Source organism: Melospiza georgiana, chromosome 24, assembly GCF_028018845.1.
Source record: "Melospiza georgiana isolate bMelGeo1 chromosome 24, bMelGeo1.pri, whole genome shotgun sequence".
NCBI lineage: Eukaryota > Metazoa > Chordata > Aves > Passeriformes > Passerellidae > Melospiza > Melospiza georgiana.
This window is the reverse complement of record NC_080453.1, coordinates 8,892,266-8,906,617: the sequence shown is the minus strand read 5'-3', so window position 1 is coordinate 8,906,617 and position 14,352 is coordinate 8,892,266. Positions and strand designations below refer to the sequence as shown.

Genomic DNA, 14,352 nt, shown 5'->3' with positions numbered 1-14,352 from the left:
GAGCAGCTGTGGCTGTCCCTGGATCCCTGGCTGGACACTGGGGCTGGGAGCACCTGGGACCACGGGAGGTGTCCCTGCCATGGGATGGAATTTCAGGTCCCTTCCAGCCCAAACCCCCCTGGCAGGGCAGGCAATGCATGGGATGGAATTTCAGGTCCCTTCCAGCCCAAAGCCCTGAGGCACAGAGTCCCCCTGGCAGTGCCCCCCCTGCAGTGCAGGTACCTGAGCGTGTGTAGGACTCGTGGCAGGTGCTGGTGATCTCTGCTGCCAGCTCCATGTGCCTCTGCCTCCTGTCCCCCGCGCTGTGCTGGGCCCCCAGGGCAATCATGCCCCCAGAGAAGCAGGCCAGGTGCCCCATCTTGTGGTCCAGGATGCCGCCCCTCCACTCAGCAATGTAGGTCAAGCCTCCCGCAGACTTTTTCACCAAATGCTTTTCTATTGCCTAGAGGGACGAAAATCAGCATGTCGAGAGAGTGGACAGTGAGTAAAACTTACTCGGTGTTAGTTAGTGGCAGGAGTGAGTACCAGGGAAACCCAGAGGCTCCTTCTGAAGGTCTGAACCCTTCTCATGAACCATGTCCCCCCCAAAAACCAGGGAGCAGCAGCTGGCTCCTCACCTCCAGGGCATCGTCGTACATCTTCTTAGCTTCAGAGTCCTTCTTGTCTGACATCAGCCAGGATTTGATGAGATATTCATAAAAGCTGTCCCCGAGCCCCCCGACGGAGACGTGGTCTGTGGTGGGAAAGGCAGGAAAGAGCTTCAGGTGCACGGCAGGCAGCGAGCAGCTGCCTCACAAAGGGGAAACAATCTCGTCCCATTTAGTGCCCTTGCTCTCTCCTTCCCCTGCCCAGCTTCCTGGGGAGAGCCTGCAGCACTGCTTTTCAGAGAGGAAGAAAGGTGGAAAGTGCAATCAGGAGAAAAATGTTCTGTCATTTTCCAGAGCATTAGTGTCCCTTAGCAGAACCATTCAGAGGCCTTATTTTACAAGTTATTTATCCCGCAACGTGAAGATGCTTCCTGTTTATGGAGCCATCATCATAAATCCAGCCTCATAAAGCAAAAGCAGCGGTGGGTACTGAGGGATTTCCATCTGGATGGAGCCCCTGGGAGCTGTCTCACCCCTCAGGAGAGGAAGGAGAGGTGTTTGGATGCCACAGAGCTGCCAGCAAGGGGCTGGGCACACACTCCTGGCTTCTGCCATTTGTATTTCTGCCTCACGGAGGGACTCTGAGCCCTGGGGGAGGCTGGGGCTTGCTGGCACATTAAAATGATAAAGTCAGGTACGGAGATGTGCAGTGCACGTTTCCCTCTGCAGAATGGAGATTTCCCAGGCTGTGTGCTCAGAGCAGCCCTGCTCCGAGGGATTGCAGAGGGAAAGGGGCCTGGCAGCTGCAGGTTTGTGCCTGGGGGAGCTGCTGGATGCATTTACAGCTCCAAACCCTGCCACAGGGGGAACAGCGGCTCTTTACAGCACTCAAGCACTCCCGTTTTTAGGAGAGCAAGACAAACGGCCCTCCCTGGGCCGAGCCATCCTGTTAATTAACAAATTAACAGTGTCCCCCCGGCTCTTGCCCCACCCTCATTTCCCAGCTCAGCTCGTGCAGCAGGTGTTCAGAGCTGCTCGGGTTTTTGTTTCCCCTCTCCTTGTACACAGATAAAGTCCCGAGGCTTATTCCAAATGCTGAATCCTCCCCAACAGCCACGCATCATCTTCCCGACCTGGAGAGCAAACATCCCTGCCGCAGTGTGTCCAGTGATCCAGGGAATAATCCCCAGCAAAACAATGAGATTAAACACCCGGCTGGGAGGGCAGGGGATTTGCAAACACGGGCTGCCTTTAAAGAGCAGCTCTGTGATCCTCAGTGTGCCGTTCAGAGACTCACCCAAGCTGCAGAACTGCTGCAGAACTGCTCTCCGTGTGGGAGCTTTGCCTCCCAGGCACCCTGCATCAATAAATCCACTGCCCCCAGGTAACTGCTGCCCTCCCTCAGCCTCCCCACTGCTGAGATTGCCCATTCAGCCAGGTCAAAGATACACCTTTTAAGAAAATCACAGCAATTTCAAGGGAAAACAGCTTCCTGCAGAGAGAGCTTTAATGGCCAGAGAGAAAATGAGAGCCTGGCCTCTCTGGGGGAGAGGCTGCAGGTGCCTCCCTGCTCTGTCCCCATCTGTTTGTCCCCAGCAGCACCGGGGGTGCAGGAGGGGCTGCTCACTCTTCTCCCTGCCTGCAATGTGGGGTGAGATCCCAAGGTCACCAACAGCCTGTGAGAGTCTGTCTGGAACCAGGAAATCTCCAGGCATCTCCTGTCCCAAGCAATCACAAACTGCTTTTAATGTGCTCTGGAAAGCACCACCAGGGCCCCTCTCTGAAAACACAGATTAAATTTGTGGCAGAAGAGACAAGAAAACAGAATTAAATTGGTGGCAGAAGAGATGAGGGCTTCCTCCCAGCACCAAAGGGCAGCTCTGGCTTAATGGGACAGCTGTGACCATCCCAGGCACTCTGCTGGGAGCAGCCCTGCCAGCTGAAGGTCAGGGATTGCTCAGAGCCAGGGCTCTGTCCCTGCCTGTGCCACCAGAGCCCCAAAAGCAGCACTGGAGAGCTCTGGAGTGACCCAGCCCAGCAAGGAGCGCCATGGGGACACCAGGAGCTGCAGGACTCAGAGCAACCTGCCTGGATAACAAATGTCACCCACTGACAGCTTCAAACCGGCCTCTGAAAGAGACTTTTCTCTGGCAACAGCAAATCCAGCAGCCAGAACGAGCAGATCAATGCCAGAGCAGAGAGGGGAGGTCACAGATGCTGCAGAAGTGGCACCTCCTGCTCCTGGCACAGGGCAAACTCCTGAGGAGGGGCACAGCCTCCTCCCTGGGTGCCACCACAGCTCCCTGGTCATTGCTCCAGTGCTGGCTCCCCACGGGAGAGAAGCAAACACCCTTATCTCATCCTGCCTCCCCAAATGGCTCTGCAGGGCTGCCATGGAAACAGCAACAGGAATGCACAGGAGAATTCCTCCCTGCATCCGAGGGGGATCCAGGGCTCCTCCAAGCCCTCTGCAGGGGAACCTCACTGTGCTCCCCATGCAGCTCCTGCGCTGGCTGCAGGATCCCAGCCTGGGCTGGCTCCCACCACCTGTGGGATGAGCCCCTGTGCAGGGAATGCCCTGATTCTCTCTGTGGGAACACTCAGAGGGACACTCTCTGCAGCTGGGACACTCAGCAAGGTCCCAGTGCAGCTGGGACACTCAGCAAGGTCCCAGTTCTCTCTGGAGCTGGGACACTCAGCAAGGTCCCAATTCTGTCTGCAGCAGGGACACTCAGCAAGGTCCCAGTTCTCTCTGGAGCTGAGACACTCAGCAAGGCTCTGATTCTCTCTCTGCAGCTGGCACACACAGCTGGACACACATCTGGGAGGGTAATGGGCACAATTCCTGCCCTGCTCCCTGCAAAGCCTGGCTTATCTCCTGTCCCCCAGCCTGGCTGCTGTGCCAGGAGCCCCTGGGGAAGGAGGGAAGGAGGGAAGGAGAGGCTGGCATGCTGCAGGCAGGGATACCTACGCTGCACCCAGCTCCCCGTCACCGGGCTCAGGAAGTTGGGGTACAGGCCCTGGGGCTTCTCCACTCTGCTGAGCACCCTGCGGATGTTCCTGACCTGCGAGAGAGCACACACAGCCTGGGGTTAATGCCCTCCATCCCTCCATCCCTCCCTCCATCCCTGCCCAGCCCCTGCCCTGCTCCAGCCCACGGACACAGCTCAGGGAGGGACAGGCTCTCATTTCAATCCTTATTTCAGAAATGGCTCAGGAAACCCTGCAAAGCCCCAGCTCAGCTCACTGCCGTGGTCCAGGTGCAATCCTGGGAGACTTTGTCCTTCCAGTACCTGGAAGCACCTGGCACAGTGCAAGTGTCCCTGCCATGGCAGGGCTGGCACTGGAGGGGCTCTGAGGTCCCTTCCAAACCCAAATCTGATCCTGTGCTTGGGGATCTGGGTGGAAATGGGAGATGTGAGCCATGCCAGGGGTGATTTTTTCCATGATCCAAAGGGAAAGGAGTGGCAGGGATGAGTGACTCACACGGCACTTAAATTCACCATGTGGTCACTTAATGTGATGAATTGGGGCCTTTAATTTCAACAAGAGACAGTTCCCTTAATACCCCAGAACAGCCAGCACTTAACTCTCTAAAGCCTCCCTGGGTTTCACCCCCATTAAATCCAACTGGCCTTTCCCTTAAGGGACCCAGTTAAATTCCATGCAGCATAAATATTCTATTATAACCTACAGAGCAGCTAATTTGCCCTAAACCTTTTACAAAATCAGACAATTTGCACGCCAAAAGCTGGCTACAGCCTTCAGCCAGTGCTTCCAAGGAAGCTGCCAGGCTCCATAATATTCACTTGGAGTTTGGGAGCTTGGCATATTCATGACAGGTTTGAATAAAAGACACAGATGGGCTTTAATTCCTGCAAAAATCACCCAGGTCCCAAGCTGGGAGTTGATCTGCCCCCCTGCAGGAATTTCCCACAGAAATTGTTGGGAACTTGCTGTGGGCTCTAACAGCCCCCACCACCCCACATTTCCCTCTCAGGGTGGCTGTGCTCCATTTTCTGTGCACACACCAGCCCAGGAGAGTCCCTCAGAAAGGTTTTGCCCTTTTCCCTCCACAGGTTTAGGAGGAAAAGAGGAAAATCTCCTAGGCTGGGGACAGAGGTTTGCCCCTGGCTCAAAATGCCACGGTTTGAACCCAGAATGAGGATGCAGTTCTGGTTTTTAGCAGAGCATCCCCAGCGTTTCCCCCTCTCTCCCCTCCCTTCATTGCCTCACCCTGCTCCCTTTCCTGGCCTCTCCTCAGCTGCCCCTCCCTGGCAGCAATTTGTCACTGTCCCTGTCCTCAGGAACCTCAGCCTTGTCTCTGTTTCACATCACCAGCCTCTCCTGATCTCCCCACAGAGCTTCCAGGCTTTCCTGTTTCCCTTCACCCTCTGCTTTCCATCCCCTCCATCCCAGCTCCACTTATTTTTGGGGTTTTTTTGGCAATCCTGTCAGTTTGTATCCCACTGTGGCACTCTGGACCAGCCCCATTTCCCTTTGGGTTCTGCCTGGAACAATCCGTGTCCCTCAAAGCAGGCTCCTGAGGGATCTGCAAGTGCCCTTCTCTGGGTAAAACCCACACTGGGAAAGCCCCAGGAGGATGAAGAGGCCACCCCAGAGAGCCAGGCTGGGCTCACTTGCCTTTTCTGCAAACACTGGGTTGCCAGAGAGCTCGGAGAGGTGCAGGAACTCCAGGTGCAGCGTCCCAAACTCTGCCAGGATGCTGCTGCCAGCAGATGCCCAGCCCCAGCTCCAGCTCATGCCACTGCAAGGAGAGAAAAAACTCAGTGCCAGGAAACAGCCAGAGCCTGGGGTGAGCCTGCCCAGGGCAGCCCTGCCTTGGCCAGGGGACACTGGGGCATGGAAAGGACTCACACACACACAGATTTGGGACAGACACACAGATTTGGGACAGGCACACAGATTTGGGACAGACACACAGATTTGGGACAGATACACAGATTTAGGGGACACACACAGATTTGGGACAGACACACAGATTTGGGACAGATACACAGATTTGGGACACATACACAGATTTGGGACAGACACACAGATTTGGGACAGACACACAGATTTTAGGACACACACACAGAGATTTAAGACACACACAGATTTAGGACAAACACACAGGTTTAGGATACACACAGATTTAGCACTCACACACAGATTTTAGGACTCACACACAGATTTTAGGACTCACACACACAGATTTTAGGACTCACACACAGATTTTAGGACAGACACACAGATTTTAGGACCGACACACAGATTTTCAGCAGCAGTTCCAGTGGCACTGAGCTGTGATTTTCCAGAGGTTCTTTAGGACTGGGCTAACACACAGGCTGCACAAACTGCATTTCTGTGTGGGAGAGGAATCCCTCCCGAACAGCTCGGCTGACAAACAGCTTTGGAGGAGCACTGCCACCCTGCCCCACACAGACAGTTGGGATAAAACATCCCAGGACAATCCTGGAGGATGCAGGGCTGGCTGTAACCACAGCAGCCCCTGCGGGTGCTGCCCCAGAGCTGTGGTGGCCCCAGTGAGTCCCGGGGAGGGGACAGGGACAGGTGGGGGTGACACTAGATGGCGCCGGGAAGCTTGGCTGGAGAGAGAAGGGTTTGTTGTTTACAGAGGTTAAAACTAATGATCCTGAGCACGAAAATAGAGGGGAAAAAAAAAAAAAAAAAAAAAAAAAAAAAAAAAAAAAAAAAGAAGTTTCCCTCGCTGTGATGGAGAGGAAAACGTGGCAGGTCCCGATCTGGCTGTTTGGTCACAGTGCCCAGTCCTGCAGAGCTGCTCTGCTCTCCAGCAGCTCAGAGGAAGCCACTGTTTAAAGGACCTTGGCCTCCAAGGGGAAGGAACATGCCCAGAACCTCCTTTATCTCCCAGATAAGTGGCTCTGGAATGTCAGATCGTGTCCTTCCCCCGTGGGGATCCAAAGCAGCAAATCCAGTGGCAGGTCAGGGGAGAGGCCAGGAGGGGATGCTGAGGGAAAATGTGGAATACAGAGGGTTTGGGGAGGTGTGAAGGAAAGGGCTGCAGCACAGGGAGAGCTCACAGGGCAGAGCACAGGGCAGCAGTGAAGCTGTGGCAGGAGGGAGCAGCAGGATGGAAAGCAGGAGTGTGGGATGGGACATACAGGCAGGAGACAGCAGGCAGCCACAGGAAACTCTTCAGCAGAGAGGGGACCCCAGAGGAAGAGGTGACAGCAAGAGATAAAGGCAGCTGTTATGGCAGAGCTGGGGGGGTGGCTGTGCTGGGCCCTGGAAAATGAACGTGCAGAACTGACTCAGTGCCAAGGGGGGCTTTGGTTTCAAATTTCTGGACGTCCCTTTTAACCCACCCCCCAGGCTGCCACCAGCAGAGGCCCACACATGCTGCAGGACCCTCCTCCTCCTCCTGGGATGCTGAGGTCTCTCTGGGATTAGCACATCCTTGCAAAAGCAGGACTGGAGAGAGAATTCCTCGTTGCAAAACCCTTCTGGGCTTTGTTCTGGCCCTGGTGTCTGGGTCAGTGTGGTGTCACAGCCTCCCCTTGCACAGTGAGTGATTCCCATTCCCAGCTCCCTCCATGCCTGCTCCTAAATCAGCTGGCACTGCAGCCCCAGAGCAGTGGGGGCTCTGCCATGGCCTGGGTGTTCTGTCCATTCTCCCCGCTCTCACTCAAGGTCATCAGCAAAACATTTTGGGAATGCCTGGGCAGACCGAGGCTGCTTCAATTGTCTTCACAAAGGGCAGGGGAGGGTTTGGCATTTCTGTGAAAGGTTAGTCTATGCAGAGCCTTTATCAGGCCCAGAGCAAGCAGGATGTCTGTGCTGTAAAAAAGGACAATTACAGAGCTGCTGGTGGCTCCAATTTTCCCCGGGATCAGGAGCACATCAGACAGCTGAGGGCTGACAGTGATATTTGAGCAACGCAGCAGCGTGAGCCAAATGTTTGCAAGTCTTTTGCTTGCAGAGCCAAGGAGGAGATTTGAGCTAAGGGCTGGAAAATGACTCTGAGGGTTTCGCAAGAGGTGAGGATGACAGGCTTTGTTAACCCACATTTCCTGCAGCCCTCACCCGTGGATTTGTTTGGATGCATCAGAAGCAGCAAATCCAAATCCTGCCTGGCTGGCAGGGAATTGTCAGCCAGGAGAGGCAGAGCAGCAGGGCAGTGCTCTGTCTGCTGCCAGACCTTTGGCAGGGAGGGACTGACTGAACTCAGCTGCCTCCCTGGCCATGAGAACATCACCAACCCCAATTCTGGCTCTGAGCAAGGACAGAGCCTGGCTGAGGGCTGTGTGCTGTGCTCTGTTTCCCAGCACCAAACCTGTCAGCCAGTCCCATCCACTCCCTCGCCCAGCTTTCCCAATTTTTTAAATCCATTTTTCCTGGATGAATTCACATGAAACTAGCTGGGCACACTGCAAAAATCCCTGCTATGAGCAGAGCAGAAAATCACCTTTCACAGAACCTGGGAGTGAGGAAAATGCTCTTGCAGCAGGGAGCCCTGTCGGGAGGCAGAGGAAGAAATGTGCCCAGCCCCAAACTGATGAATAAAACACAGCTGGGTTTGCCCTGAGTCACTGCAATCTGTGCCAGGGTCTGAGCTGGCAGAGCAAAGGACCTGGAGGAATCTGCCCTAGGGGGGACAGCTCTGAGGAGCTGCTGCTGCTGCTGCCCCTGCTCCTTCCCAGCCCCAGAATAAAGGAAATGCAGCTGAGGCTGTGCTTGCCTGCCCAGGTTGATGACTCCACGGGGGATGCCAGTGGGGGTGTTGAAGGCTGGCAGAAGTTTCTCTCCAAGTTCCAGAGCTTTGCTTTTGAACACCTGTTAAAAGGGAGGATAAATATTTGATGGAAGGAGTCACAGAGGATTCTCCCTCATCCCCTTTTCCAAACACGCAGTTATAAAACACTGGAGGTGCTGCAGAGCCCCTGCTCCAGGTGTGCTGTGCCCTGAACAAAAAATCTGAACCAGAAGTCTCACTGAACTTGGGCATCTCTGAATTTCCTCTCAAATCTGCACTAAAGCAGCACCCAAAGCCTCAGCCTGCACCAGAGCAGCTCAGAGCAGCACCTGTGATCTGAGCTGATCCACAGAGTGCTCCCCAAACCCTTCCCACTCCCAGCATGGCAGAGAACACAAGGAGCTGAAATCAGAAATCCTCCTGGGCTGAAGCACTGCTGCATTTACAACGTGGGCTTGCCCAGAGTTTGTTTTCATCTCCTGTTGTAAAAAACATGATTTGCAACCAGCCGTCCTCTCCTTGCAGCTCCTGGCCAAGAAGGATTGGTGGTTTCATGGCTAAGCTGCTCCTTTTGCACTGGTAATGCCTCAGTTTTGGGCTTTCCACTCAAATTGCAGCTTATGGTGCCTTGCAGCACAAAGCAAGCACACACAATTATTTTGGGACAGAGTGATACCAGCACTAATCTTCGCTGCAGAGATTAGTCCTGATCAAGAGAAGCCTCTAAGTGACTTAGGAGATAAAGCACAAGCCTTTTACCTCTAGCCTTGTGGTGGTGGCTCTCAGAAAGCAGGAACTCGTTGCTCTAAAAATACAGCACTGAGGAAAGCTGAGCTCTCCTGTGGGCTCTCAGACCTTTGATACTCTCACAGGGAAACAGGGGGCTGGTTCAGAGGGGAAAGCAGGAGCAGGGACTGGGTTCTGCCTTTCAGTGACACTGGCTAAGTGACAGGCACTGCCCCAGCTGCTGATGGGGCTCCAAGGGGTCACTGCTGGAGTTTGATGCTTTAATGTGGTTTCTCTTTGCTCTGTGGATCTGAAACCTGCTGAAGTTGTCACTGAGGCAGACTCTGAGTTGGGGCACTGAGTCTTTGAGGGTTTTCCCTGGAGGGAAAACCCAGAGGGAAGTTATGCCTGGAACACATTTGAGATACAGCTGAAATAAGAGAGCTGCTCTGGATCAGTGGTGTCACTGTGCAGGAGCCATCCCACCTCTGTGCTGGGGCTAATGAGCTCTCATTTAGGGCCAGTCCTCACACAGCTACCCCTGAACCAGAGTTTCAGACTCCCAGGACAGAGTTAATAATAATTAATAACCTCCTCATCTCCCTGCAGATGTAAAATTCCATCCCAGGAAGGGCAGTGGAGAGGAGATCTCTGCCTCAGCCAGGGCTCCACATCCACCCCAGGGGCTGAGACCCCAGCCCTGCACCCCAGCTCAGCAATTCCTGCTCCAGGGGGATGTGGGGAGCCCCTGCCCCTCCCAGTGCCCTCCTTAGCCCGAGGCAGGATCTGGGATGGTGTCTGATGGAATCTCACCCGACTTGCCGAGAGAGGAACAAGCACAGAGACAAAGCTCCTCTGCAAATGGCATTTCCCCGGGGAGCAATGTGTCCGACTGCAAACGTGTCTGGCTACAATTGCCCACAGGAGGGAGGGAAGATCCCTGGCAAATGAGCCGTGCACGGTGTGTGCAAGGTAATTATTCGAGGCTTAATTAAGGGAACATTAGTGGCATTTCCATATTCACAAAAAGGATGGGTTTAGCCTGTTGTTAAGGGGGGTGATTATGTGATGCTCAGGGCAGGGCTCTCCGCTGGTTCCTGGGGCTGGGGGGACTCTGTGGGGACACTCCAGGTGCTGTGGGGACATTGTGGGGACACTCCAGGAGCTGTGGGGACACTGAGGGGACACTCCATGTGCTGTGGGGACCCTCCAGGAGCTGTGGGGACACTCTGGGGACACTCCAGGAGCTGTGGGGACACTCTGGGGACACTCCATGTGCTGTGGGGACACTGCAGGAGCTGTGGGGACACTGTGGGGACACTCCAGGAGCTGTGGGGACACTCTGGGGACATTCCAGGTGCTGCGGGGACACTCTGGGGACCCACCTCCTCTCCAGTCAGGTAGTAGGTGGCCAGCAGCCCCCCGATGTAGCGGATGTTCACCTCGAACAGGGAAGCTTCTCCATTCTGCAAAGACAAAGGACAGCCCTGAGTGCAGCACAGCCCCCAGCCCTGTGCCCATCTCCCAGCTCTCTGTTTGCTCTGCAGGGACTGGGGGAGCCTGGAGGGAAGGGAAATACCCAAACTGCCCATTCATCACCTGAGGCAGCACCTGGGGCAATCACAGACCCTCCTGAGCTGGAAGGGACCCACCAGCACCACCCTGGCCCTGCCCAGACCCCCAACAATCCCGCCCTGGGCATCCCTGGGCACTGCCCAAGAGCTCCTGGAGCTCTAATCCAGCCTGAACTTCCCCAACACAACTTCAGGCAGATCACTGCCCTCGGTGTCCAGCAGAGCTCGTGGGTCCTGCAGTCCCTGTCCTGCCTTTCTGCACTGGGAGAGCTCCTTGTGGAGAGGCAATGTTGAATTAATTTCCCCCTGCCTCCCTTGCTGCGCTCCCCGACTCCACTGATCAATCCACAGCATTCACTCTTGTCTTTACAGATCAATCTATTCTGCAGGCCAAGATTAAAAGCTTTTATGAAATCCAGATAAATTATCTCCCAGTTGATTTTGTCCCTTGTTTATCGATTCAGTAACAGACTGAGACCATTCACCAGATTTATCAGATGTGGGCTGCCTTTTATGAATCCATGAATGCCAGTGGTGCCCTCCCAAACGATGCTTCTCTGAAAAGGCAGCTGCAGGCATTGTTCCCGTGGGAGAACCATTCCTCACAACAACTAGGCTGGCACTAAACAAATGCAAGTTTAAGCTGCACTTTGGTTTTAGCGTTCTCTGTGGGTGACACTGATGAGATGCCATCAGCTGGGGGTGAGGGATGCAGGGGCAGAGGGGGGACAGCATCCTCAGCTGCCAGCCCTGCACCAGAGCCCAGCACAGCTCCAGCAGCCCCGGGGAGAAGCAGCCCTGGCTGTTTCCACAGGTGATGCTGCCCTTCCTTCCAAACCCTGGCTCCCCTGTGCTCCCCCTGTGCTGCCGAGGTGTCACCAGGTCCCAGCAGTGACACCAACAAAGGGCCCAGACAAGGACAGCTGGGGTTACAACCCTGATCTAATTTAATAAGGAAATTTAATAAGGAAATCTGGTTTTATGACAGGCAGACATTTACCTGAGATGAAACAGAACTTGTTCTTTGGTGAGCAGCGTTTCCTGGGAGTTTGTAACAGTCAGAGTCTGTTTCCATAACCCAGAGCAGAACACAAGAACCATCAAACACTGAACCTGTCAGCCAGGTGAGGCTGATCTGCTGGCCCCTGCTGCAAACTGGGGTCATCCCTGCACTGCCCCTTTGCCTTAGGAGGACAATCAGCCGAGTGGATTCTTCCCCCCCAGAGCTGTGGGGAGCCCTGTGCTCGGGGCTGGCAGCTGAGGTGGCACAGGCAGGCATTCCCAGCAGCTGACTCACCACGTTCAAGTCAAAGCTCTTCTCCACCCACTGCTTGGCTTCCTGGAACTCCTCCTCGAGCTCCATGATGTACAGGGTGTCCAAGGCGTCGATCACAGTTGCTCCTCGAAGGCCTCCTGTGTGGCACAAACACAGCAGAGGGATGAAAGCACAGCTCTGAGTCAGCCTGGGGGCTGGCACGGGCACAGCAGCTCCCACAGCCTGTGCTGGGGGGCACCTTCCACCCGGGCTGCTCAGCCCTGCTCACACCATTTCCACAGGAACTTGTGGGGGTGTTTGCAGGGGTCCCAGGATGAGGGAAGAGATGGGAATGCTGAGTCCACGTTTCAGAAGGCTTGATTTATTATGATGTATTTTTATGACATATATTTCTTATGATATATATTATATTACATATTATTCTTATTATATATTATGTTACTTTATTATATATTTTATTATATATTATATTAATATATAATAAAATACATCATAATATAATTATTCTTATATATTGTATTATTTATGATATAATTTTATTATATATATATTTATGATATATATTATATTACATGCTATTTTTATTATCTATTATAATATGATATATTTTATGAAATACATTAATATATAAAATAAACTATATAATATAATTATTCTTATTACATATGATTTTATTATATATTTTATTGATATATTATATTATTATAGATATTTATATATATATTATCTTATTATATATAAAATATTATTTTTATTATATATATTATATTAAAACTATACTAAAAGAACAGAAGAAAAGATTTCATCAGAAGGCTGGCTAAGAATGGAAAAAGAATGATAATAAAACCTTGTGACTGACTGAGACAGTCCGAACAGCTGACTGTGACTGGCCATTAATTAGAAACAACCACATGAGCCCAATCCCAGATGCACCTGTTGCATTCCACAGCAGCAGATAATAACAGTATATTATCTGTTATACAAACAGATAATCAATGTTTGTATTTTGTACCTGAGCTTCTCAGGAGGAAAGATCCTAAGGAAAGGATTTTTCGGGAAATCCCATGGCTACAAGAACTCCCCAAGGAACAGCTCAGGGCCCACACCTGGAGCCCCCAGCCCCAAGTTCCCAGCCCTGCCTTGGCTCAGCAGAGTTTGAGCTCTCTCCAAGGCACACAGGGGCTGGGTCTGACTCTGATGTGACCCAGACAAGGGCTCAGATCACCCATCCCGGGCTCCTTCCCCCTCTCAGCCTTCCTCCCCGCCAGGGAAGGATCCTGCCTTATCTTGTTGATGCTCCAAGATTGCAGTTTTGACACTCCTCAGCCAGGCAGCACATCACTGCTTTAATAAAAACCCAGGCAGGAACTTTGCTGCTCCACCACGGATTGCTGCCTCTGGGATGCTGTCTGCATCAGAAGCAGGGCTGGGGGAGAGCAGGGAGGCACAAACAGCCTCCAGAAATGCATTTATTCCTGCAGGCTGGGAAATGGCCATCTCCCTGCAGCCACCTCCAGGAGCAGAGGGTGGACGGAGTCAAACAGCCCCTGGATCAACTGGTGGCCTCTGAAAATCAGCTGGGCTGAAGTGGGCCTGGCGTGTTTGCCAAAAGCACTGAGCATGGAAAACAACAGCGTGGCAGGCAGGGCTGCTTTCATCAGCCCTAATGACTCTTCAATATTAATGATTATGTGGTTTTTATACACTTTCCTGTTAGCGGGGAGAGACGTGACAGGGAGGCAGGGAGAGCATGTGAGCAGGGAAGGAAGGGCAGCGGCACCTGAGGCACAGCTGCTGCTGTGATACTCAGAGAGGAAAATCACACTGCTGGGCTCGCCTTAATTTGATGATATAATCAACAAAAGCTTTCCATAATCTGCAGAGAGACAACGAGGAAAGTTGGATTTGCTCAAGCTAAACGGAGACAAAGAGACAACAAACTCACCATTTTCTGGGATGATTAATTGAAGTGAGGAACATTGCTGGGATTGACAGAGCCTTTTATGTTTTTAGCAAGTCAGGCCTTTAACTCTGGGGACTGGGAGCTCTGCTTGGAGAGGCTCAGCTCTGCTGCCTGTGCCTGACAGAGTGCAGGGCAAACCTCACTCCCTGCTGCTTTGCCTTTGTGTCACATTAAACGTTTGTTTTAAACATTCCCTCACCCTGTGCATCATCAGAGGGACCTGGGGCTGTGTGTTCTGTACCAGGGGCTGGGCCGTGTTCCCTTTTTTCTGCAGCAGCTTTGAGGAGCTGCAGGTGCTCAGGGGCTCCTCTCCTGCAGCCCCAGAGCCCTCTGAGGCCAGGAGGGGCTGTGTCAGCCCTGCCCTGGCCAGGACAGAGGGCACCCAGAGAGCCCCTGAGCCCCAGCCTGTGATTTCTGTGTCTGCTCAGAGCAGGAGGGAGCTGCAGGGACAGCTGTCACAATTTGGTGTGTGCACACCTCAGCAGCTC

The 14,352-nt window shown here is 53.1% G+C and overlaps 1 protein-coding gene across 1 annotated transcript in view; it reads right to left on the bottom strand.

Annotated features, from left to right (window-relative positions):
• MAN1C1 (mannosidase alpha class 1C member 1) overlaps positions 1 to 14,352 on the bottom strand; it is a 50,053-nt gene that overhangs the window by 2,815 nt on the left and 32,886 nt on the right. The window contains exons 3-9 of the mRNA XM_058040096.1: positions 11,923 to 12,038; positions 10,437 to 10,517; positions 8,311 to 8,405; positions 5,232 to 5,355; positions 3,559 to 3,652; positions 618 to 733; positions 223 to 442 (exon numbers count right to left, since the gene is read on the bottom strand). Coding sequence (XP_057896079.1) covers positions 223 to 442; positions 618 to 733; positions 3,559 to 3,652; positions 5,232 to 5,355; positions 8,311 to 8,405; positions 10,437 to 10,517; positions 11,923 to 12,038 — 846 coding nt within the window. The remainder of the gene's footprint in view (positions 1 to 222; positions 443 to 617; positions 734 to 3,558; positions 3,653 to 5,231; positions 5,356 to 8,310; positions 8,406 to 10,436; positions 10,518 to 11,922; positions 12,039 to 14,352) is intronic.